General features: G+C 43.1%; 1 protein-coding gene across 1 annotated transcript in view; it reads right to left on the bottom strand.

The window, feature by feature from the left end:
* The window catches only part of LOC124722549 (galactosylgalactosylxylosylprotein 3-beta-glucuronosyltransferase P-like), a 296,338-nt gene that overhangs the window by 189,510 nt on the left and 80,721 nt on the right, over positions 1-26,107 (bottom strand). Inside the window, exon 3 of the mRNA XM_047247691.1 lies at positions 11,139-11,345. Within this exon, the coding sequence (XP_047103647.1) occupies positions 11,139-11,345 (207 nt within the window). The remainder of the gene's footprint in view (positions 1-11,138; positions 11,346-26,107) is intronic.

Raw genomic sequence — 26,107 nt, 5'->3', positions numbered from 1 at the left:
AGCGCATGCATACTCGTTGCCTAATAAGTTCCGGCAGACCATGTTTGACCGCCACAAGGGAAAATCGAAGTCTCGTGCACTAAGCATATCGCAACCTCTTCACGTCTGCGCCTGCCACCCGTGAACAGGTAATGGACTACCTGGAACATTCTATGTTACCCCGCATTGTTGATCTGACATCAGCAGCCGACAGAGAATTACTGTCCCTTGCTTAGGCTGCCGTTAAAACCACAACACAAACGACTACGTTTGGAGTGGTGCCGTGATCGAGGAGCATGGACTACTGGCGAATGGTATCGTATTGTGTTCAACCGTGAATAGCTGTTCTGCACAATCCCAGATGACCATCGTCAGCGAGTAAGGTGGTGACGTGGATGATCTGGAGAGGCGTTGGCGACGTTACCCCTGGGGTCAAGTTGTGGGAATCATTGGATTTGACTTTAGGTCACTGCTGGTAGTGACTGGGGTAGCTCTGACGACATACCTGTACGTCACGAACATCCTGCGTCCTCATGTGTTACCCCTCATGAGACAGTATCGTGATGCCATTTTACAGTAGGACGATGCTTGTCCACACACGGCACGTGTGTCTATTAACTGTCTGTGTGATGCTGAGGTACTCCCGTGGCCAGCAAGATCCACAGATTGGACCCCGACAGAAGATGTGTGTGACCAGCCCGGACGTCAACTCAGTACCCTGAATACTAAGGACCAACTACAGCAGTTGTGAGACAGATTGACTCAGGAGTGCATACAACGGCTTTAAGGCACCGTCCACAAGCAAGTCCCTGCAAGTGTACTGATAAATGGGTTCACGCTGCAACGTTCTTCTTAAATTTGACTCGGTTTTGCAATCACTGCAATAACATCACGTACCCTGTCAACCCGTGAAGTTTCATTTGGTTGTGTCCTGCCCTTCTGGGTGCTTCGCTTTCTATATCCGGCAATGTACGTCAGACTACACACACACACACACACACACACACACACACACACACACACACAAAATGGCAATTATTAAGCTAAAATGGTAATTATTAGGATAAAATATCTATAATATGTGACAACATTTTTTCAAACTTGTTCGATTCCTCTTTCCTTTAGATTACTTCAGCTTTTTGAAAGAAGCATTAAATGTTTTTTAGATGCACTTCCAGTAAAAATGACATGTCATGACACGACATGACATTGCCCCATTTTTGTGAGTGTGTTAACCCTTGCCAGAGTTCATGTTAACGATGCAATCTTATGAACAACAAAGTCCAGCTGTAAGAAATATTTTTCGGAGGAAGCGGTATAAAACTCGCATAGTACCAACATACAGTCTAATTTTCTTCGCAAGTACATTTATACAGGGTTTAATTTGCTGCTCTTCAGTGTATGAGCAAGTAACTAAATGACCCGGTACCGGCACTGCTAGGAAGGGTCATGGCTTCCTTTAACTGCAACCAGCTATTTCCTTAATAAAAAGACATCGCAGTTCAACATACTGTCAAAAGTAAATCAAGATACAAACATTTTTGAGCACGTCGTCTTAATTGGACTTGGCGATTAAACTAGCATTTGGCTGAAGGCGTACGCAAAACAGTTTGAGGACGATGCATTTGAGTGAAGTTCAGTCACATCAGCTTAGAAACTGTATCTCTTTTCACCTTTTCATCAATTACCATAATTAAGCGTAGGCTGATTGGACTATAAGGAAGTTCGCTGTATCAACATATTCTCATATATCGATCTACAAAAAAGCCCTTCTTCTTCCTTCGTAACAGGGCACCGCTGTGAAAACGACCATTAGACTATAAAGAAGTCTAAGTGCGAACAATGATTTAGCCATTGTTACCAACATACAAGCAAAAATTATAGAAAGTGCTTGTAAACATATATTAATAGCTGAACGCTAGGAAAATGTGAAAATGTCATTGATGTGTCCAACAGATTCCACTGGAAGACGCTACAAGACGCACTATGCACCACAGAGAGTTGTATCATTAAAATTCAGTCTGAAGGTTCCAGTTAGACTTAAACATATTACCTCCTACCACATGAATCTTATCTGAGAACCAAGAGGGTAAAAGTAGAGAACTTCGAATTTATACAGAGAAGTATCCACATGTTTTTCTCATACAATCCATACACGAATAGAACAGGAAGGGGAGAAACTGATTCTGATGCAATGTTTACCGTCCGTCGCACATCATACCATGGCTTGAGCAGAACACACACAGATGTGGACGTTAGGGTATTTGTCGTACGCCACGCGAGCGAGCTGACACTGGACTCGTACTACGGAGGATCGTCTGTCGTTCCAGGTATACGTTTGCTTAAATCGCTTCACGAAAATATGGGGATAGTTATTTTGAAAATGACATCTCCGATTTCTTTCCTCGATCTTTCCCAATCGGAATTACTCAGTACCTGGCCACTTCATCGTTGACGCGTCGTTAAACACTAATTTTCTTTCTTCCATCGTTCCATCCGCTACAGAATCATAACTAATCTGGGGAATGGAGCACAATTACTCTCCATATGCGTTACAAATTTTCTGGAGAATCGAACAAACAACCGCTTCTATTTAGTTTCAAACGGCATTTCAGGTTCAAACGGACGGAAGACTGATTTTGATGCGAAAATATTCGTGCTCCATATTCAACAGCCTAAAATATAAAACATATCGCTTAATGACGGGGGAATGTTTACACTCAATGATAAATTTAAAACCACGAAGCTATAATTTCTTTCGCTTTAATGCGTGCTTATGTTTCCACAATTAATTTTTCATAGCTATGCACTTGCTGAAATGGCATCCGAGGGCGCGCTCTGTTACAGCAGAAACGTTATCTGAAATTCTGAATTACCTGCACACACATGCTCGGACATTTTAATAAATGAAAGCTGTTTTGCACCACAGCAGACCGGAATTTAATTTCATTATGAGAAAATAATTAATTAATAGCGTGGCCCCGTAGCAGTAGGGCACAGATAACCGACATCGGCACCAAATAATTTTTTACTCAGTCACAAAGCTTTGTGCGAGGCCACCAATTACGTTTGTACAGTAAATAGAAAATCGCCGCACATGGTAATATAAAACAGGTAAGGTTAATATTTTCATATTTCTGGGTCAAGATATAAACTTACGTTGGTATTAATTATTGAAAACTGAGATGCATGCTGGAAGAAAAGGCAAACCTGGAGTCTTTTGCAGTTTAAGAGCAAAATTTGGTGGTTAAGTAATCTCAAAAGTACGTTACTGTGTGTGCCATACTCTTTAACATAGTTTAACATTTTTACTGTAAACTAGCACCTTTTACAGATACTACCGTACGCTTTAAAATCATGTGTTTCATCTAACTTTTGGATAGTTTATGACTTTAGAAATTATGCCTTAGGGAAGATGATGTGCTGGCAGGCCAGACAACAGAATACGTTCCCCGGTAATTTCATCAGCATGCGGAGTAGACGCCTTGATTCGTTATATTGTACCTTTTGACATACCGTAGAAAAATATTGTGTTATGGGACAAATACCTCGGTAGGAATAGTGAGAGCAGTTTATATTCACAATACAGGTCGTCTATTAAGCGTATGTGGTCGGATTAGATAATACACTGCCTTCGGTAGGACAAATCAGGCGCGGATCCAGGGTTCGGTTGAGGGGGTTGGATGGGGGAGGAGGCATACTTTCTCAGTGTCTCCATACTGCCCACCCACACACACCAAATGCAGCTTGCCGCCATCCCAACTGGTAAAATGCCTGTGATTTTAATAATAATAATTTGTTTGCATCAGTGCTTGGTAAATCACTTTAGAATAACCTCCAAGAAAATGCAGTTCTGAGAAATGTAGCATTTTAAAAGCATACGTGTGAAAATTTGAGAGGTTCGTGTGTGATTTTATTCATTTAAGAACTATGATAGTTCAAATTCTCACAGCTTTCTCAATGCCATAATTTACACAATATAACATCGATGCGCGCACTCGCCATTATCGATATTTCACAAAGTACTAAAAAAGCTGGTCCGCAAACTACGGTTATGTAAGTGTATACATGCAAATTTCAACCATTTCCACCTATTTTCCGGTAGTCAGTCACGAAACGTGTCTCGTTTGTAGTTGACAACGGGCACAGTCAGATTACAAATGAGTGAATTTGCCGAGAAGACCTCAAGTTCATCCTCGTGGGCATGTCCTCACATATGGAGATGTTAGGTGTCCTGCGTTAAACGTAGCTTGTAATTTCTAGAATCCCTTGTCATTTTCGAGAGTCTTAGCTTTCTTGCTACTTTATTCTCCGAATGTAAGCTGTGAAATTTGGCAATTCACACACGCAAAAATATAACCGCATGTAATAAAATGATTCGGGAGGGAGGGAGGGGGAGTTCAAGAATTCCATGACTGTCTTATCTGGATGCACGCCTGGTACAAGTAATGGTGCTTAACTCTTGATCGTCAAACTATAGGGAAACTTCTCCGCGGTGTGGTACGGAGTGATATCATGTGGTCCTCAATAGTGAGGCCCTTGAAATCAGAATCTCCCGTGGCATACGAGCTCTTGAATATTGACGCCATTTCAACGGATTTTGAGTGCAGTGTCTAGTTCGCAGAAGCTGAGAGAGGAGGGACCCGGTGAAAGAGTGTAACGTCCCCATCCGACCCAAGTACCACCAACTGTGCCCTTTCCAACTGCGAGGCTGCAGAGTGATTTAAAATTTAATCCAGCACTTTGACACAAGGTGTCACAATCACGAACAGCATAGCACCACCTTTCCTCCTTCCCTGTCCGCAGCTCGTGGTCGTGCGGTGGCGTTCTCGCTTCCCACGCCCGGGTTCCCGGGTTCGATTTCCGGCGGGGTCAGGGATTTTCTCTGCCTTGTGATGACTGGGTGTTGTGTGATGTCCTTAGGTTAGTTAGGTTTAAGTAGTTCTAAGTTCTAGGGGACTGATGACCATAGATGTTAAGTCCCATAGTGCTCAGAGCCATTTGATCCATTTTGAACCTCCTTCCCCAGGCAAATAATGGCGACAAACGTTTGCTTACTCACTAGTATTAGAATCGAGCACCTCCTGACAAGCTGCGTAAGCGACCTCGGCTACTGGACAGAACTGTTACTTAAATGCATTACGCTACTTGCTACGTTGCTCGTCTTCCTTCCGCCGTCAGCAGCACTACAACTACGTGACTCGTCAGTCATCAGCGCTAAAATGATACGGTACTGTTAACAGACAACACTCACAATGCGAAGGGAAGGAGGGGCTTTGGGGCCCGAACAGTTGCTCGGTACCTCTTGCCTCGTTCCAAAATTTACTTTAAGCAATTTAGGCTACCACTGGAAACATAAATGCAGATGGTCGGACGAGGATTTAAGCCAGAGCCCTTCGAATGTGAGTCAAGTGCTTGACCACTACGTTACTTCTCTCGCATCCTCGTACACCTGCAGAAAGGTACCAGCTCAATACACTGACGCGCAGATTCCAACGCTAATGCACAGCACAACATGAAAATAGTAGCAGTACACGTGTCCGTCATCCGTCCATAACTCCCATAGCGTCGCTCCCTCTCTACGTTTCACAACGGATACACAACAGTAGTTTAGTGTTTGTGGAAATAGAAGATTCGTGTTGGATTGCTGATTCTACATCAGTCTTACACGACAGAGCTATTGTAGTGTGCTATAAAGAACACAACCATGCTACACTATAGGTGTGTACATGTGTACTTAATCCATACAGCCAAATACATCAGTCGAAAACGAAAATTTCCATTTTACGCTCTGGGAAAAAATAGTGTGAGATCTGAGGTCGAAAAGATGTCCACTATAGAAACTGCGAGCTTATCAAACGCCGTGTGGTACTACACAGCCCCACAAGCAGTCATAAAGCTAGGAATTCTACACTTCAGTTGGTATGGCTGTACACTGCTGCGACAAACTGAAGAGAGACTTGTCTGGTTCTAAGCTGGCCCTGAGTTGCACTTTACTCAATCAGCCCTTAAGAAACATATGTTGTTCAACTTAAGTTATGCCAGTCTAACTAAAGGCCAGAAATCATGGAAGAAATGCAAGAAATCCAGTAACATGGTCAGCTCTGAACTTCTGAGCGCAAAGTTCCATTAGAGTTGAACAGCTGTTTTTTTACAGTTTTTCATTCTTCATCCTCTTTGAAGAGCATTGATGTGGTTTTATTTGTTATTTTTATTGAGATTCAGCAGTATTTTCTCAGTCGTTCACATAAGTGGAAAATGAAATAGTTTCTTGTGAATATTTTCTACCTGTATTTCGTGACTCGTTGGATATCTTGGATTTAATTGCATGAGAGTATAATTTCAGATCGTTGAATTTTAAATGTAGCATCTTCACTGCTGGGAAAAAATGCAACACCCTCAAGGACAAGGTCATTTTGTTGAAAAGTGAGGTGACAAGTACAGGAGTATATGATGATAAATCCAGACCGAATGAAACACAAATGTCGCAGTGAAAAAGTGCCCAAACAGTCGCTTCAATATAGTGTACAGTCCTCTGGCGGCAAAGCATATGTGTATTCTCGTATGCGAACAATCATAAAAGTGCCGCATGGCATCCTGCGATAGACTGTCCCAAGCATCTTGCGTATTAGTTGCAATGCGCAGTGGTTCTTGCAGGCCCTGTAGAACGAGTAATTTCCCGCTTCATCATGTCCCAAATACGTTCAATTGACGAGAGATCTGCTGCTCTTGTTGGTCGTGGCAGCTGTACCGGGTGATCAAAAAGTCAGTATAAATTTGAAAATTTAAACCACGGAATAATGTAGATAGAGAGGTAAAAACTGAGAAACATGTTTGGAATGACATGGGGTTTTATTAGAACCAAAAAAAAAAAAAACAAAAAAAAAACAAGGTATTGGGTATTGCTAGACGCGTGAAAGATCTCTTGCGCGCGTCGTTTGGTGATGATCGTGTGCTCAGCCGCCACTTTCGTCATGCTTGGCCTCCCAGGTCCCCAGACCTCAGTCCGTGCGATTATTGGCTTTCGGGTTACCTGAAGTCGCAAGTGTATCGTGATCGACCGACATCTCTAGGGATGATGAAAGACAACATCCGACGCCAATGCATCACCATAACTCCGGACATGCTTTACAGTGATGTTCACAACATTATTCCTCGACTACAGCTATTGTTGAGGAATGATGGTGGACATATTGAGCATTTCCTGCAAAGAACATCATCTTTGCTTTGTCTTACTTTCTTATGCTAATTATTGCTATTCTGATCAGATGAAGCGCCATGTGTCGGACATTTTTTGAACGTTTGTATTTTTTTTGGTTCTAATAAAATTCCATGTCATTCCAAGCATGTGTGTCAATTTGTGCCTCTCTATCTAGATTATTGTGTGATTTATTCAGTTTTCAAATTTATACTGACTTTTTGGCAAATGGTTCAAATGGCTCTGAGCACTATGGGACTTAACTTCTGAGGTCATCAGTCCCCTAGAACTTAGAACTACTTAAACCTAACTAACCTAAGGACATCACACACATCCATGCCCGAGGCAGGATTCGAACCTGCGACCGTAGCGGTCGCGCGGTTCCAGACTGTAGCGCCTAGAACCGCTCGGCCACCCTGGCCGGCCTGACATTTTGAACACCCGGTACATCTCAAAGGGCATGTTACGTTGCAGCAGCCACATGTGGACGTACGTTCTCATGCTGAAGCAGCACATCAGCTTTTTGTGGAAAATTGGCAGTAGCACGAGGATAACAACCTGTCCAACGTATCAGGTGCTGGTTGCTTTACCCTGCAGAAACATCAGATGTGGTCACGGGCTGTAAGTACCGTGTAACCTGGGATGGGACCTGTGTATCCTGGACGAATGCACCCTGGAATAGGAGCTCACCTGGTCTACGCCGTACACGTGTGCACACTGAAGACAACAGAGCGCCATCTCACCCTCCGGTCCACTCTTTCACGATACCAGAGTAGCCATGCTTGACGGTGTCGTGGTATCCCGGTCAGAGGTGCAAGTGATGTCAATCCTGCTATAAGTACACGGTTCCTGATGACACGGCATGTGCAACACGTCCCGGATTTCGTCCCTGGATGATGTTAGGTCGGCCTCTGGTGCTCGCACAGTTCGTCGATGTTGATATGTGTCTGCACTACGCAGACATCGACGACCTGGTCTAGAGGTGTGAGAATGTTCTACAGGCCACTGTTGAAAGCAGCGATACACCACTGCTTATTGTGTCCAACATGTGCAGCAGTCCGTGGATATGTTTATCGAGCTTCCTCCAGGCCCACAAAGCGACGCCGTTGTAATGGCTGATGCTGTTCAACAGGAGTACGTACTCGTCGGTAGGGCATGGTGGTACGCTGGAATGAATGTTGCATACACTTTTCACCTCTAAATTCAGCACAGTTACTGTCGGCAGATCCAAAACAGAGGGTGCACAGATAGACCTCCTGAGCGCCATCTGATCGCGGATTAACGTGAAAAGTGTATCACGAACACGACTGTTCGGTATGCACATACCATATCCTGGTGCCACTGAACACAGTTTTGAGGCTGTTGCATTTTTTCCGGCAGTTTCTATTTATAATAACAGAATAAAAGATGTACTTTGCGTATTCTGTTGAAAAATGATAACAGTTTCGGTATCATAGTAATCTACCTTAAAAGTCAATCGCTAGAGACAAAACAAGAATGAGATTTTCACTTCCAGCGGAGTGTGCGCTGATATGAAACTTCCTGGCAGATTAAAACTGTGTGCCGGACCGAGACTCGAACTCGGGACCTTTGCCCTTAGCGGGCAAGTGCTCTACCAACTTTTTTTTTTTTTTTTTTTTTTTTAAATCTCATTTTGTTCGTCTTCGTTCTTTGTATCTGCTCGGGGCGGACGTCACAAAACACCCGTTTCAGTTCGTCGTTAATCCATTAACTCAGTTTTTTTTAAATTTTGTTACAAAGGGCAGCTAACCCTCTGACCGAACACGCTGAGTTACCGTGCCGGCCCAACTGAGCTACCCAAGCACGACTCACGCACCGGCCTCACAGCTTTACTTCTGCCAGTACCTCGTCTCCTACCTTCCAAACTTTACAGAAGCTCTCCTGTAAAGGTCCCGAGTTCGAGTCTCGGTCCGGCACACAGTTTTACTCTGCCAGGAAGTTTCAGAGATAAAACAAGTTTTGTACGTTGTTGTGGTCTAACAGTCCAAAGACTCGTTCGATGCAGCTGTCCACGCTGCTGTATTCTGTGCAAGCCTTTTCACCTCCAAATAACTACTGCAACCGACATTCTTCTGAAGCTGCTTACTGTATTCATCACTTTGGGCTCCCTCTACGATTTTTATGTCCCAAACTTCCTTCTAATACCAAGTTCGTGATCCCTCGATTTTTCAGTTTGTGTCTTATCAACCGATCCCTTCTAGTCAGATTGTGCCACAAATTTCTTTTCTCATTAGTCCTATTCAGTACTTCTCACTAGTTACTTGATCTATCCATCTAATCTTCATCATTATTTCATAGCACTACATTTCAAAACCTTCTATTCTCTTCATGTCTTAACTGTTTATCGTCCGCGTTTCTCTTCCATACATGGCTACTCTCCAGGCAAATAACTTGAGAAAAGACTTCCTGAGACTAAAATCTATGCTCGATGTTAACGTATTTCTCTTCTTCAGAAACGCTTCTCTTGCCTATGTCAGTCTACATGTTATATTCTCTCAACTTCGCCTACTATGAGTTATTTTGCGGCCCAAATAGCAAGACTTAAGTGTCTCATTTCCTACTCTAATGCCCTCGGCATCACCTGATTTAATTCGACTAACATTCCGTTATCCTTATCTCTATCTAGTTGAAGTTTTGAATAGATACTGTCAATGTTGTTTCTTGGGGCACTGCAGACTCACCAAATCAAAAAAAAAAAAAAAAAAAAATGTTCACATGTGTGTGAAATCTTATGGGACTTAACTGCTAAGGTCATCAGTCCCTAAGCTTACACACTACTTAACCTAGATCATCCTAAGGACAAACACACACACATGCCAGAGGGAGGACTCGAAACTCCGCCGGGACCAGCCGCACAGTCCATGACTGCAGCGCCTGAGACCGCTCGGCTAATCCCGCGCGGCTCACCAAATAAGTTACATAAAAAATGTCAATTGCAAGATCCCCTCGCTTCCAAACTGATACTGTTATTACTCAGCTTAGCCGCGAGTCCGTAGAGGGTGGTACATGTGATGTACAGTATGACTGGTCAGCATTTCCACCCGGAATTTGCGAGTGTAAGTCGGACCTTCCTTGATCCGCCTTGGTGGGTCGTGTCGTCGGATTTCCTCCTACCTGTGCGCGGTGCAGCTCTTCTAAATGTCGTCCCGTGCAGATTCTTCATTGGCGCATTAGATGTCTCTGTCGGTGGAAGCTAATTACCTGAAATTGCTGTCGGTCAACTTTGGGGTATCTATTTATCGAAATTAACATTCAGAATGCCGTAATATCACTTTTATTCCTATTAGATTAATATTGAAACACTCATGTCACAAATTACTCGTAACCGAGAGCATGGCTACCATCGAACAAGACAGGAAGAGCTCTTAACGCCGACTTTGGCGCATAGTCCGTATCTCTTACTAGTTTCGTCACAGTCCGTGGATTTACGATCAAGTTCGTACTTACTAAGATATGCATTTGTTAATGAACGGGTGTGAATTCTAACGAGTCATAATTATGATAAATAGTTTTAAACATCCAGAGGCTCCTCCTAGTATTCATGTTGTCGTAAATGACTTTAATTATTAAATATAAAGAAACGAAATCGGAGACTTTGGCGCCAAGATGGCGGTACTTCCCGTCATGTATATTTCCCAAGCTAACGCTTGTTGCTACGGTCCAGCGCCGAGCCCCACCCCACTACGCGCGACATATGGTCGCTTCGTCACCTAGCCAGCCAGCGTGGGAAATGCTCTCCGATTCATGGCCGGCTACGGACTACAGCACTTCCTAACTATCGTGAATATATCAATAAGAGACAATAATTTATTAAAACTGGTAAAAATGTCTTCCTCATATAAGAGGCACCTTACACAATGTCGGAATCTTGCACCCTCTAGGATAAATTTGTGCGATTGAAGCAGAGGGATTTAAAATTTGGTGTAGTGGCGGTACTCACCAGCTGGGCCGGCAGGCGGTGCGGCGCCTGGCGCAGTCTGTCGATCGCGGCGCGCACCACCTCCTCGCTGGACGCGGCAGCGGACGCCTCAGGCCCCGCCAGCGGGGACTGCAGCCACGTGGTCGACACGTGGTACTGCGCGACCACCAGGCACGCGGCCAGGCCCATCAGCAGCCACATCTTGTGCGACACCCGCATCGCCACAGCCTGCCACAACGAAACACACCACTGTCACCCGCGCACGTTATCGAGTTGGCTGATTAGACCTGGAGACAATGTTGACTGGAATACACTCTGAAATTCTCAAGGTAAAATACAGGGAGCGAAAGGTTATTTACAAGCTATACGGAAACCAGACTGCAGTTATAAGAGTCGAAGGGTACGAAAAAAAAGCAGTAGTCGAGAAAGAAATGAGACAGGGATGTAACATCTCCCCGATGTTGTTCGAGTCGGCCGGTGTGGCCGTGCGGTTAAAGGCACTTCAGTCTGGAACCGCGTGACCGCTACGGTCGCAGGTTCGAATCCTGCCTCGGGCATGGATGTGTGTGATGTCCTTAGGTTAGTTCGGTTTAAGTAGTTCTAAGGTCTAGGGGACTTATGACCACAGATGTTGAGTCCCATAGTGCTCAGAGCCATTTGAACCATTTGTTGTTCGATCTGTACGTGGAGCGAGCAATGACGGAAATCGAGGAGATATTTGGAAAGGCAATTAAAGTTCGGGGAGAAGAAATAAAAACTTTGTGATTTGTCGATGACACTGTAAATCCATCACAGATGGCAAACGACTTACAAGCGCATTTGAACGGAATGGATAACGTTTTGAAGAGAGCTTACAGGGTAAGTGACATCGAAAGTGAAACAAAGGTAATGGAATGTACGGTAATTTAATCGAGTGGTGTTCATCGAATTACATTAGGAACTGAGACACTGAAATTAGTAGACGAGTTTTGCTATTTAGGCAGCAAAATAACTGATGATCGAACGATCAAGGATACAAAGTGCAAACTGACAATTGAAAGAAAAGCGTTTCTGAAAATGAGAAAATGCATAGAAATTTAAGTGTCACAAAGTTTTATCTGAAGGAATTTGTGTGGAGTGTAGCGTTATGTAGAAGTGAAATGTGAACGAAAAGCAGTTGAGACAAGAAGAAAATTACAGCTTCTGCAATGTGGTACTACAGAAGAGTGCTGAAGATTAGATGGGTTGATGGAATACCTAATGAAGACGTGCTTAATGGAACTGGGAGAAAAAATAAATTTCTAAGCTTATCTGATTAACAAGAAGGGATCCGCTGATTTGACGCATTCTGAGGAATCCAGAAATCATCAGTTTGGTAATGGAGGGAAGTGCGTATGTGTGTGTGAGTGTGGGGGCCTTAAAACTATACAGGGTGTTACAAAAAGGTATGGCCATACTTTCAGGAAACATTCCTCACACACAAAGAAAGAAAATATGTTATGTGGACATGTGTCCGGAAACGCTTACTTTCCATGTTAGAGCTCATTTTTTTACTTCTCTTCAAATCACATTAATCATGGAATGGAAACACACAGCAACAGAACGTACCAGTGTGACTTCAAACACTTTGTTACAGGAAATGTTCAAAATGTCCTCCGTTAGAGAGGATACATGCATCCACCCTCCGTCGCATGGAATCCCTGATGATCTGATGCAGCCCTGGAGAATGGCGTATTGTATCACAGCCGTCCACAATACGAGCACGAAGAGTCTCTATATTTGGTACCGGGGTTGCGTAGACAAGAGCTTTCAACTGCCCCCATAAATGAAAGTCGAGAGGGTTGAGGTCAGGAGAGAGTGGAGGCCATGGAACTGGTCCGCCTCTACCAATCCATCGGTCACCGAATCTGTTGTTGAGAAGCGTACGAACACTTTGACTGAAATGTGCAAGAGCTCCATCATGCATGAACCACATGTTGTGTCGTACTTGTAAAGGCACATGTTCTAGCAGCACAGGTAGAGTATCCCGTATGAAATCATGATAACGTGCTCCATTGAGCGTAGGTGGAAGGACATGGGGCCCAATCAAGACATCACCAACAAAGCCTGCCCAAACGTTCACAGAAAATCTCTGTTGATGACGTGATTGCACAATTGCGTGCGGATTCTCGTCAGCCCACACATGTTATTGTGAAAATTTACAATTTGATCACGTTGGAATCAAGCCTCATCCGTAAACAGAACGTTTGCACTGAAATGTGGATTGACACATTGTTGGATGAACCATTCGCAGAAGTGTACCCGTGGAGGCCAATCAGCTGCTGTACATGGTACGGAAACAACTGGTTCTCCCGCAGCGCTCTCCATACAGTGACGTGGTCAACGTTACCTTGTACAGCAGCAACTTCTCTGACGCTGACATTAGGGTTATCGTCAACTGCACGAAGAATTGACTCGTCCATTGCAGGTGTCCTGGTCGTTCTAGGTCTTCCCCAGTCGGGAGTCATAGGCTGGAATGTTCCGTGCTCCCTAAGATGCCGATCAATTGCTTCGAACGTCTTCCTGTCGGGACACCTTCGTTCTGGAAATCTGTCTCGATACAAACGTACCGCGCCACGGCTATTGCCCCGTGCTAATCCATACAGCAAATGGGCATCTGCCAACTCCGCATTTGTAAACATTGCACTGACTGCAAAACCACGTTCGTGATGAACACTAACCTGTTGATGCTGCGTACTGATGTGCTTGATGCTAGTTCAAATGGTTCAAATGGCTCTGAGCACTATGGGACTTAACATCTGTGGTCATCAGTCCCCTAGAACTTAGAACTACTTAAACCTAACTAACCTAAGGACATCACACACATCCATGCCCGAGGCAGGATTCGAACCAGCGACCGGAGCGGTCACGCGGTTCCAGACTGAAGCGCCTAGAACCGCACGGCCACACCGGCCGGCTACAGTGTAACAGTTCTTTCTATGTCCTGTCCAGGTTTCATCGAGCGGTATTACTTGGCAGTGACATCATGCAAAAGTTACTTCGTCCATAAGTTTTGCACACCATTGTATACTGAGCGAGGTGGCTCAGTGGTTAGCACACTGGACTCGCATTCGGGAGGACGACGGTTCAGTCCCGCGTCCGGCCATCCTCATTTGGGTTTTCCGCGATTTCCCTAAATCGCTTCAGACAAATGCCGGGATGGTTCCTCTGACAGGGCACGGCCGACTTCCTTCCTTATCCTTCCCCAATCCGATGAGACCGATGACCTCGCTGTTTGGTCTCTACCCCCAAATCAACCCAACCCAGCACCAGTGTATATTCACAATTTCCAGTACAGTGTGCATTTTAAAATGAGATATAAATAACTTAATTTGTCAATAAATTTTTATGTTGTGAAATTCAATAGCAGAGTTCTCTTTCCTGTACCTTACAGGGCCACACTGCAGTCTTGATGCCAGTGCCACAAATGTTTGAAATAAAAAGTGTTTTTGTTTAATACTGTGTTGCGGGCCCTCTTATAATCGTAATAGACGTAAGCATAAACATTTTATGGGCTCATTCGGCTTAATTTTTAAATGAACAGCTGATACGGCTAAGTCAGCATGCACCTCTCAAACCATGCACGCCATGGACTCAAATTCCTTGTGGCGCCGCTTCAGCTGGTAATATCGCTAAGACTTTGATATGAATGATTAAAGTCATTTTGACACTTTGCTCTGAGTTCGATTCTCTGGAAGGTGATTTCTTCCATAACTCATTTCATCCAGGCCAGATCTCATAAAATTTTTACTTCCTGTCACCAGATGAGGATTCTTCAGCTCCTGAACCTGGGGAAAAGCATTTACAGATAACTTTATTAGCCAGCGAGGTATTGCGAAGAAGTATTTATTGGAGTTAGAAATATTTAAAATTAGCTGTTTTGTTCATTCCTTTTGTTACCTCGCACTTGCCTAGCAATATGTTTGCCTGTAGGTTACGTTATTTTTAAAAAGGAAATGCTGATATTGCATAGGTATGAATATCATCTTCTTGTTCTCTCGTTTATAAACAAATAGTTCTTCATGGTGATGTTAGTAAATCGTGTTGAATTCCATAATGATACCAATCCTTTTCACTTCAATTTCATCAATTCATCAAATCATACATTGTACAGTAAAATTTTATACAGACTCTTTTACATCGGCAAATTACTCTAGCTGATGTGGGGTGCTTCAGTCACTATGAAGGTGACAGCGATCCAATGTTATGAACATTTATAAATATAACAACAGTCTCTGATTGCAAATACTTGTTTACTCAATTACCGGTTTCAATGACTATTTTCAGATTGATCATAAAAGATAAAATACTCTTATTTATGAAAAAGTGTATGTGCTAGAAGACTATCAAGTATTACAAGCAATATCATAAAATACATGGTCTGGAATGTCAGCAAACACACTAGTCTTCTAGAAGGTAACAGAGAAGAAAATAAAATATATAGTCATAAATGGCATCGCCACATCTACTAAAATTATGATAAAATGGGTAAACACTAATAATTTTTAACGTCGGGTCGTCGCTAGCGTACATTGTTTACAACTGGGGCGCAAACGGCTGAGAGGCCTGATCGCTAGATGTCACTGGAAGAAGCCAGTTTGCAACGGTGTGATACAAAGTCAGAAATATGATCATAGATATTCTGCATAAAACCAAATCGGATGCATTAAAATGCCTTAAGAAATAGCTGGTGGGTTCGAAGAAAAATATTTGTTAAAGTATAAAAGTAGCTCCAAGTAACTGTCTGTGAATTCATATACGGTGCAATGAAGTTAATTGACAGCAGCATATCACAGATTAAAAAGTCACAGGCTCAGCAGGAATACCAGGAACATATCTAAGAAACCAAACCGCCCGCTGTGCCTGTGACTTTCTTACCCTCTGACATGCTGCTGTAAGTTAACTTTATTGTACCGTATATTAATTCATAGTCACTTATTTACAGCTACCTTCTATAATTCAAACAAATATTTTTCTTTGGACCAATGTTAAAACTCTAGCTCTTTCTTAGAGTGCAATTAGATGTATCCGATTTCGTTTTATGTAGAATGTCTAAGATCATATTTTTAAATTTGTATCATGCAGTTGCAAACTGCCTTTGTCCAGCGACATCTAGCGGTCAGGCCCCGTAGGTGTACACACGGTACGGTACGTTTGCGACCACCCGACATTACAGGTCATGGGTGTTTATCATTTTACTCTGTGTGACGATGCAGTTTATGGCTACATACATTTTATTTGCTTACTCTATTAACTTAATGAAGATAGGTCCTGACTACATACTTTATGATACTGATTGTAATTGTTGATAGCCCACTATTGAGTACAAGTTTTCATAAATATGCACGTTTTCTCTTCTTAGATCAACATGAAGATTATCATAATGACTTAAACCGGTAATCGAATAAACAGATATTTGCGATCAGAGTCTGTTGCGGCATTTACAAAATTTCATTACTGCAGTTATTATTTTTACAGATTAATTACAAAAAAAATTTGTCTGGTAGGTTCTGCACTACAGGTTCTGCCTACGAGGTCTGTTGATCCTAAATTCGGCTCTGACTAAAACCTATGGACGCCAAGCACGGCAGTGGATTTTCACATGACTTTTCATGTTAATATACTGTTCTATGAAAACGACCTGCTCCTATAATTTGAAGTGTGCTAACATAGAAGAAGGGATGAAAGGAAGGGAGGTTAGGGGTCAACGATAACGTTACAGACAGAGACCAGATTGGACAAGAATGGGGAAGAAAATCGATCGTGTTATTTTCAAAGAGAAAATTCCTCCATGCACCGTAATCGATTAGAAGAAACCACTGAAAACGTAAGTCAAGATGCCATAACAGGATTTGAATCCAGCTCTTCCTAGAAGCTGCTGCAGTGTCCCAACTACGTCGAAATTACGTCAGGGGGAAAGTGCGAGTCAGAACAGTTTATTCGTTGTTAGTCTAGCATAACAACCAATCGCATTATGTTTTTAGTTGACTTGTCCACTCTCAGTACGAATTTTAGGCTGTTTCCCAATTCACACCATATAAATGCAATGCATCTTCAGTTAAAACACAAACACAAAATAACTGTCACAGAATTCGCAGACAGGTTGTGCACATGGATACTTTTCCTTAGGGTCACAAAAAAGAAATGGTCATCGTAAGGACTGAAGCAGCACAACGGAAGTCAAAGCAATCTTCGGTGAAATTATAAGTAAAGGCGTCAAAATCAAGAGTGCAGGATGAATTACACCGTTAAACGCAGAGGAGTGAGCGGGTAGGTGGGAAGATTCCATTGAAAGCCTTACGAGCGGGAGGAACTGTCTAATGACGTGGTGAAAACAGAAATGGTAGTCAATGGGCTCTGAGCACTATGGGACTTAACATCTGTGGTCATCAGTCCCCTTGAACTTAGAACTACTTAAACCTAACTAACCTAAGGACATCACACACATCCATGCCCGAATCAGGATTTGAACCTGCGACCGTAGCGGTCACGCGGTTCCAGACTGAAGCGCCTAGAACCGCACGGCCACACCGGCCGGCCGAAGAAATGGTAGTCGATCTGGGAAACATACAAAAGTAGCAATGAAGGAAATACGAGTAAAATATAGTTTTATGAGAAGTGTTAAGACTCTAGGTGAAAGGATATCAATGATAAGATTCGCTGATGATATTACTATCCTTAGTGAACGTGAGAATAAATGCAGAGTCTGTTAAGTGGAATTAACTATCTTATCAGCACAGGTTCTGGACTGAGGATAAACCGAAGAGACACTCAAGTAATGAAGAGTTGCAGAACTGAGATTACTGATGAAATTAATATCAAAATTGGTGACCACAAAGTGGACGAAGTGAAGGAATTCTGCTACCTTATGGAAAAATAACACAGAACTGACAAACCAAAGGATGACTTAAAAAGTGGTCTAATACGAGCAAGAAGTGAATTCCTGGCCGAAAAGAGTCTACCAGTACGAAATATTGATCTTAATTTGAGGGGGAAGTTTGTGACTCAGGAGAATAGCACTGTATGGAAGTGAATCATGGACTGTGGAGAAACCGAAGAAGAAGAGCATTGAAACATCCTAGATGTGGTGCTATACAAAGATGATGAAAATCAGGTGGAGTGATAAGAAGTGAGGAGGTTTTCCACAATATCGGCAAGTAAACGAACATTTGGAAACCACTGCCAAAAAGAAGGGACAGGATGATAGGACATAAGAGACATCAGCGAATGAATTCCATGGTTCTAAAGGGACCTGTAGATGTTAAAACTCTAGGGGAAGACAGAGACTAGAACATATCCAACAAAGAATTGAAGATTGAGAATGCAAGTGCTACTCTAAGATTTGGAGGCTGGCACAGGAGAGTAATTCTTGGCGGCTCGCACCGAACTAGTCAGAAAACCAATGAAAGAAAAGTTACTAAATTTTGTGACGATAGTATGAACAGCTGAACATAGACTTAAAATAAGAGGAACTGCCCAGTCATGGTTGGGCTACGGCTCTTCATTAGAGGCCCGTGTCACGGAGGGACTGGCACTGAAGATTTCTTATATGACATTCGGAAGCTCTACCACGTATCCTGAAAATCGTTGGAAAATAAATTCGCAACGTGCAGAATGTTTTTCAAATATTCTAACCTGAAAGGATGCCGCCTGAAAACAAACTATGTTCATTTTAGATGGTTCTTTTCCCTTTCACAACGGGAAATTATTTGCCTATGAAAGCAATATCTCAATTTCGGTGTCACTGAGGTGTCGCCCTTTCTGTCTCTACAGTTTTGGAGGAAAAATAACTCTCACATATTTACTGGTACAGAGAATCAGCTAGCGTTGCAGAGAGATTTACAGAGACATCACTGAGATGTATGCATGATGCTACCACAGCGGAACATGTAATATTTCTGTGACATAATGCCACATTTTACAGCACGTGAACTAAGTGATTTCCGATAATCTAAACTTTTCATCGCTATTTCTTATAAAACTGTTCTTGAAAGTTCTGGACAAGGTTCAGGAAGTTTATCGAATGTGTTTAAGGTAGAAGATAGGGCATCTATTATGGAAATACTACTAGCACGACGAAGCTGTTATGGTGACTAGGGATGGTCGCGCCACACGTGCCATAACACGAATTTTATACGACTTAATAGTCGTGCTTTTCTGCATATTCATTACATTTGCCGTAAACGTAGAAGAAAGTGTGACGAAATACGTTTGCAACAAGGTCAAAATTCTAATTATTGACAAAGTGAGGAAGCAAACATCCACCATGCTTTAGATTTTGTATTTTCTACCCTTAAATGCCTTTCACGGTGACACTTCGTATCGCATCGGAGTCTGTCCCATTGAAACCAAATAATGACACTTCACAGCATGTGTGCTGATAACATCTGATGTAACATTAGACACTTTTTGTTTTCAAACCAATAGCTGATACTCTAAAACTGGGATGATTTAGCAGATACCCTGTTGCGGTTAAGGCACTTGAGAAAGAGAAAAGAGACGTATCCAATAGCTGACGTCTGTTTTCAGTTCAGTCTGTGGTGAATCTGATTCGTTCATTTCCTCGTTTCGAGTATTACTCAACGCAACTCTCTACTCCTCACCCGAGATTAATTTTTTTTTAACTTTTAGAGACAATCCTTAGCCACTTAGTCACAGTATGCAGAACTGTCTCGGAAATAGGTAGCTCTTAATTTTTTATTTGATTCAACAGAATCTGAACTATAAGTCATAATAGTATTTCAATATTTTCAGTAAATCTTACTGGAAAGATAGTAACATTTTTTTTAGCAAACAGTATGAGCGCAGACAGTGTCATTAGAGACGGCGCACTATCTGTGACATGAAAGCAAGAAGGAGTAAGTAGTACGTTTGAGAAAATATCCCAGGGTTTGAAGAATTATGTAAGGAGGTCACGAATAACGATATAAGAATGGAAAGATAGAGATGAACATCTTCCATGTTAGCCGTTACTTAAGGTCAGCTATTAATTTTAGTCTTGCTGTCAGTTACATGGTTTGGAATTGAATTAAAGATCACTGGCATAAGAACAGAAGGTAACCTTCCCAAACTTTTCTTTCAAAGAACCATCCGGGAATCCGTATGAGAAGATCTCCAGAAGCCTCGACAACTGAAAATGTAGGGCCACATTTGATCAAGAGCGCACATACAATGTCTCAATCATTACGTTGTTACCGGTGGCAATGCCAGATGAGATGTGTGGCGAATAACATCACCTCCCAAAGTTGTGACTATAATCAGTATCATAGCAGCCAGAGTTCTCGTGAGACGAGTGGTAATTCATGTTAACACCCTCAGCCGTGTGTTTAAATCTGTTTATTCAAATGCGACCGGTTTCGGTGAAACACTGCACCATCATGAGGCCCATCTATTGGCAAAAATTTGACCTCTCTTTGCCAATAGAGGGTCCTGATGATGATGTAGTGTCACCGAAACAGGTCGCATTTGAATAAACAGAGTTAATCACTCGGCTGGAGATGTTATCATTGATTGTTATATACTGTCCAGCCGTTGTCTGACTCTCCATCCGAAATAGAAGATGGATATACGAAAGTGAGACGAGTGGAATCAAAACTAGCAAATGATATAGCGACGAAGATTGTGGAATCGTATTATAGAGCAGGCGGGTTCAAATCACCTTCAGGCCATCGCAGTGTAAGTTTGATTTCGATTTCCTGGGTCACTTAAGGTGAATTTCATTTAGACAACAGCTGATTTCATTTCAGCTCCTAGTCAAATTGACTTAGTGTCCCATTTCTACATATTTTGATATCGACGGAACGGTAACCTTATTTTCACAGATCACCGGAAGTTCTTCATCTTTCATTAATACACAGTTTTAAATATGGTCTGGTAAATGAAAGAAGTAGGGCGTATAGCCAACAAAATGTTTTGGTTTCGGAGTGGGTTTCCTGGTGGATACATGCTATAAACAGTCCACTATCATTAACCCACTATAAATTGCCAATAATGACATCCACGGTTAACGCTCAAAGATTTCTAAAGCGCCTTTATCGACTTTGGTTAAGGCAACTAACAAATAATTCAGCTAGACAGGACAATCTTAAAGAGGTACTCGACTATAATTTCATGTTTCTTTCACTTTCGTTAGTAATAGTGACTGACTACCTGTAACTATCCTCTAAAGACGACAGTAAACAAACTTTAATTTTAGAATAGCTTTCACGGGCTTTTATCCGCTGATAATTGTTTTCTGAATAAAGACAAGTCGTTGCAGGATCTACTGATAACGGAACTGAAGTAATAAATGATTATCGTATAGTTTAGTTTGTGGTTCGGAGAAGGACTGCTGAGTTTGTTCTACGTTGACTGCAGTACATTTAGGAATATACAAATATACAGGTGTCAATTGACGGTGATTGAGCGCCTTTTGTTAGTCATCTACAACCACGGTCAAATGCTTAGCAAGACAGTTCAGGGCGTAATTACAAACAGTTGATTCCCACATCTGGAAATGAGCCACAGCTAGCTATAATCCCTTACATACACATAAGTGAAAATACGGTGAATCGTACAGTTGTGCCGATGATTTCTTTTGGAAAAAATATTCCTACGCCAATCTATACAATGCTAAGCCGGCTGGCTTACGAAACAACGTATTTCGAAACGCTAGAAGGATCACTGAAAGGATTACTCGGAGCACAGAAAGAGATAACAATTTCTTTTTCGCCCTGAGCTCCAAGTTAGCGCAAGCATAAACTGAGAGGAAAGGGGTGTGCTAAACTGATTAAGGCAGTGGACTGTGGGATTGGGCTGGGGCAGCTGATAATTTACATATGAAAGTGGATGACGCTTTATTAGCCGCAAGAAGAGGAGGAATATAAGAACTAACAGGGACTGTGCAGCTTTTTTGTAAGGCAATGTCGGAGTTGTACATTGTGCTAACTTTTTTATTTTCATTTATTTTTTTAATGCAAGAAGTAGGACGATATCCTATGTACGATGTCTTGTTCTTTCGTGGCTACCAGATAAATATACATAACAATAAAAAGCGATGGAACTAAAATAACATTCTTGTCTTCTGCATTTCTAACTTGGGATAGTGGCTTCCAAACTGACTATGCAAAGTGATCATCACAACTAACGGAGCAAATAGCTTGCTTGCTAAGAGGTTTGAATGCATTGCGATGCTCACCGTTATCTTTGATTAAAAATGGCCTCTAGTACTTCACTAACCCGTCTGCTCGAATTTAGCGTTGAGATAGACGTTTCACCTCAACCACGAAGCCACCACATCGTTCTTATGCCAGGCAACAGTGTAACACTAAACTTAAAATGGCAGACACTCGAAGCAGAGGGACAGAAGAGAATAACTCACTGTTAAAACCAAATATCCCTTCAGTAGATCTACAAGGGCTGTACAAAAACATGGAAAAACCAAAAAACACAACACATTGCCACCCCGCAGGAAACCCGTTGGCATTAAAAACAGCTTCCAGTCGTCTCGCAATGGATAAATACAGGTCCTGTATGAAGTTATATAGGTTATATCGTCTTGTTTTCAAGGGAATCTTATAACATTCTAACGTCAAAGTAGTGACAAGTCAAGGGAACGATGATGGAGGTGGATACCAATCTCGCACCTTTTTCCCCAAAGTAGACTACAAAGGCTTAATAACATTTATGTCAGTTAGCTGTGGTAGCTAGGGGAAACGGACAACTCATCGACGTGCTCAGAAAACCAGTCCTGGGCGATGCCAGCTGTGTGAGCTGGGCCTTGTCGACTTGAGTCACAGCATCACCACTGGGACGGCTTTGAATAGCCAAAGAGGTCACATAATAATTGGTAGTAATGCAGCCTTGCACAGAAACCATGGGGCCGATGGAATACCCGGTATCGCCGCTCAAATCATCACTGAACCCCGCCGTTATCCACTCTTTGGACGTAAACTATGCTAGAAGTTGGAAACAACGTGAAACAAGACTCATCCGACCAAATGGCACTCTTCCGTTGCTCCATAGCCCACGTTTTAGGGTTTCGGCGCCATGTTTTCCTGTTACGGGCATTTAAGTCACTGATGAGTCGTTTTGAAACTCGAACTCGCCCTGAAATTCCCTACTTATGGAGCTGTCTTCGTATTTTGGTGATGACAGAGTTCGCGAGTACGACATTCAGTTCTGGAGTAACATTTGCAGCTGTCGTGCTCTTATCTTTCGTCACAATCCTCTTCAATGACTGAGCGAGGTAGCCCAGTGGCTAGCAGACTGACCTCGTATTCGGGAGGACGACTATTCAAACCCGCGTCCCCCCATCCTGATTTAGGTTTTCCGTGATTTCCCTAAAACGTTTCAGGAAAGTACCGGGATGGTTCCTGCGAAAGGGCACGGCCGACTTCCTTCCCTATCCTTCCCTAATCCGAAGGGACCGATGACCTCGTTGTTTGATCCTCTCTCCCGAATCAACCAACCAACCAACGAACCTCTACAATGACTGTCTGTTACAACCATTTAACACAAATTTTCATCTGCGTTGGGAGTTAGTGGATGTTGTTTTTCCACCTTCCCTGTTAAGGTATAAGTATTCGACACGATGCCACTTGAAGCACCTAACACGTCGGCTTACTTGTTTAAGGAAGCTCACATCATACGGACACCAACAATTTGCCCACTTTGGAAGTCACTTAGATCGACATAATGCACTTTCAGCAACACAGAACGCTGTTCTGACTACAACTGACACTTGCAACGTACTGAGGGCGTTACACAGATGCCGTTCGTGGTCAAATATAACAACACAACCTGCAGGACAGGCTAGCATCTGCATTTATGTTGAAGCATGCACTTCTCACGATGTTTGATTATATTTGACCAAACCTTGTATCTACGCAAATCCTGAAAAAAAATATCAGTATGTTTCGATTAAGTATATACACTATCCGTTCAAAAGTATCGGTGCACCATTATGTGATTAGATTAGATTAGATTAGATTAGTACTTATTCCATAGATCATGAGTACGACACTTCGTAATGATGTGAAATGTATCAGGTGATGTGGAATTGACCATTAAATGTCACGAGAGCAGTGATTTCGTGCGTAGAGTACTCACTGGATGTCACCTGAGTAACAAATCCATCACGGACGTTTCAACCCTCCTAAAGCTGCCCACTTCGATTGTTGGTGACATAAGTATGAAGTAGAATCACGAAGGAACAACCGCAGCTAAACCAGGACCAGGCAGACCTCGTTTACTGGCGGACTAGTACCATTGAGAACCGAGGAGTACAGTTGGAAGAAATAGCATGGTCAAGCTGTTACTCATAAGCCACACATTTCTGTAGTCAGTGGTAGGCGACGCTGGAGGTGTGAAGTGCGATACCACTTGACATCGGTTAACTGGGAACGAGTGATATGGATTGATGGTTCACGCTACACCCTGTGGCAGTCTGATCTGGATCACGTTATTTACCATCATATGTAGCGGTAATAGTGAATTACAGAGGAGGTGGTGTTACTGTATGGGGGGTGTTTTTCATAGTTAGGGCACAATCCCCTTACTCCCTTTACTGCGTTTAAGGAAACGTTAAATATCGAAGGGTATGAACACATGTTACCTCATTGTGTACTGTGTATAGTACAGGAACAGTACGGAGACGATGATCGTATATGAATGACAATGCACCTTGTTCTAAAGCTGCTTTTTATAGGGAATATTGTTTGTGGACAATAACATTGTTGAAATAGACTGGCCTGTTCAGAGTGTTGACCTGAACCCAAAGTAACAACTTTGGGGTACGTTATAACGTCGACTTTGCTCCAGACCAAAGCGGGAAGAATGGGCTGCCATTCCTCCACAGTGTAGCGGCACTACCGTTAACATAGGGAAAAGTTAGAAGGGCAACATTTCTGAGTGCACGAGTTACACCCAGGCACGGACCTGTTGACAGAAAGTTACGCTGCCAGCGGTTGCGGAGTAGAATGGAGACCACAGGGCCGTAGACCCACTGAAAAGAGTAAATGCAGCGGTTTGCATGGTGTAAGTTACAGGCAGAAGGGGCCCACTGGCCCAACCCAGGTGTTATGAGGACATGACTCGGAGTGGCGCGTTAGCAAAACGGAGGCGCACAGCCGCGTATAAATAGGTTCCGGTTCACTAACAAGGCACTCAAGTGTGACAGCTCTCCTGGAGGGCAGGGCGCGTCACACCACTGTCTCCACGCAGCAGCAGATGGGGCACCAGCGTTCCAGTCCATAGCAGGTCGCTGGTTCCACCGTCTGAAGCCAACGCGGGGTCCGCAGCCAGCCAGAGGCGGGCCACGCCACAGCTCGCTACTGTAGGCAGTCGTGTTGGCTCCCAACACACGCCGGATGCATCCTGAGGCGAGGGCCACAGATTCGTACACCAGATCGCTGGCGCTTGTTGTCGCTGCGATCTTAGCCACGCCGGTGAGGAAGCACGCCGCGGACCACCTTGTAGCTCCTGCGAGTGGTGCTGAGACAACAGGGAAGGAGACTGCTGAGTCAACATCGTCACAACTCCGCGGCCGTACAAGGCCGACACACGGCAGTGTGCTGCATGGATCGCTGAGGCAGCCATTCCATGCCAAGCCATTTCGCAGACAGCGAAGTTGTGTCCTCAGCATTGTGGGACCTGGTGATGCAGACCAAGAGGAATGGGGACACTGTAATTCGAAATAATAAATCAATTGAGGAACTCGAACTAGTTTTAATATGGCGCATTATGATAGTTTCCATCCTCATCCAGCATTACTCTACAACAGTCATAAGTGCCACTCGCAAAGTTCAAGCCATGATAAAGGCGAAGGGTGAACACATGCCACTTTAATGTCCACTAACAGCCGTCCGGATACTTCCGAGCAGATAGTGTATTTTGACGATTCATTTGTGAGCATTAATTGTGATGAGAGAAGAGAATATCCAACTCCAACAAGACACTTGGACTGCAGTTTCACTGAGCATGCAAGGGGTCAT

This window comes from Schistocerca piceifrons, chromosome X (genome assembly GCF_021461385.2).
Source record: "Schistocerca piceifrons isolate TAMUIC-IGC-003096 chromosome X, iqSchPice1.1, whole genome shotgun sequence".
Taxonomy (NCBI): domain Eukaryota; kingdom Metazoa; phylum Arthropoda; class Insecta; order Orthoptera; family Acrididae; genus Schistocerca; species Schistocerca piceifrons.
Note: the sequence above shows the minus strand (reverse complement) of the source record. Positions and strands in the feature narration are given on the sequence as shown.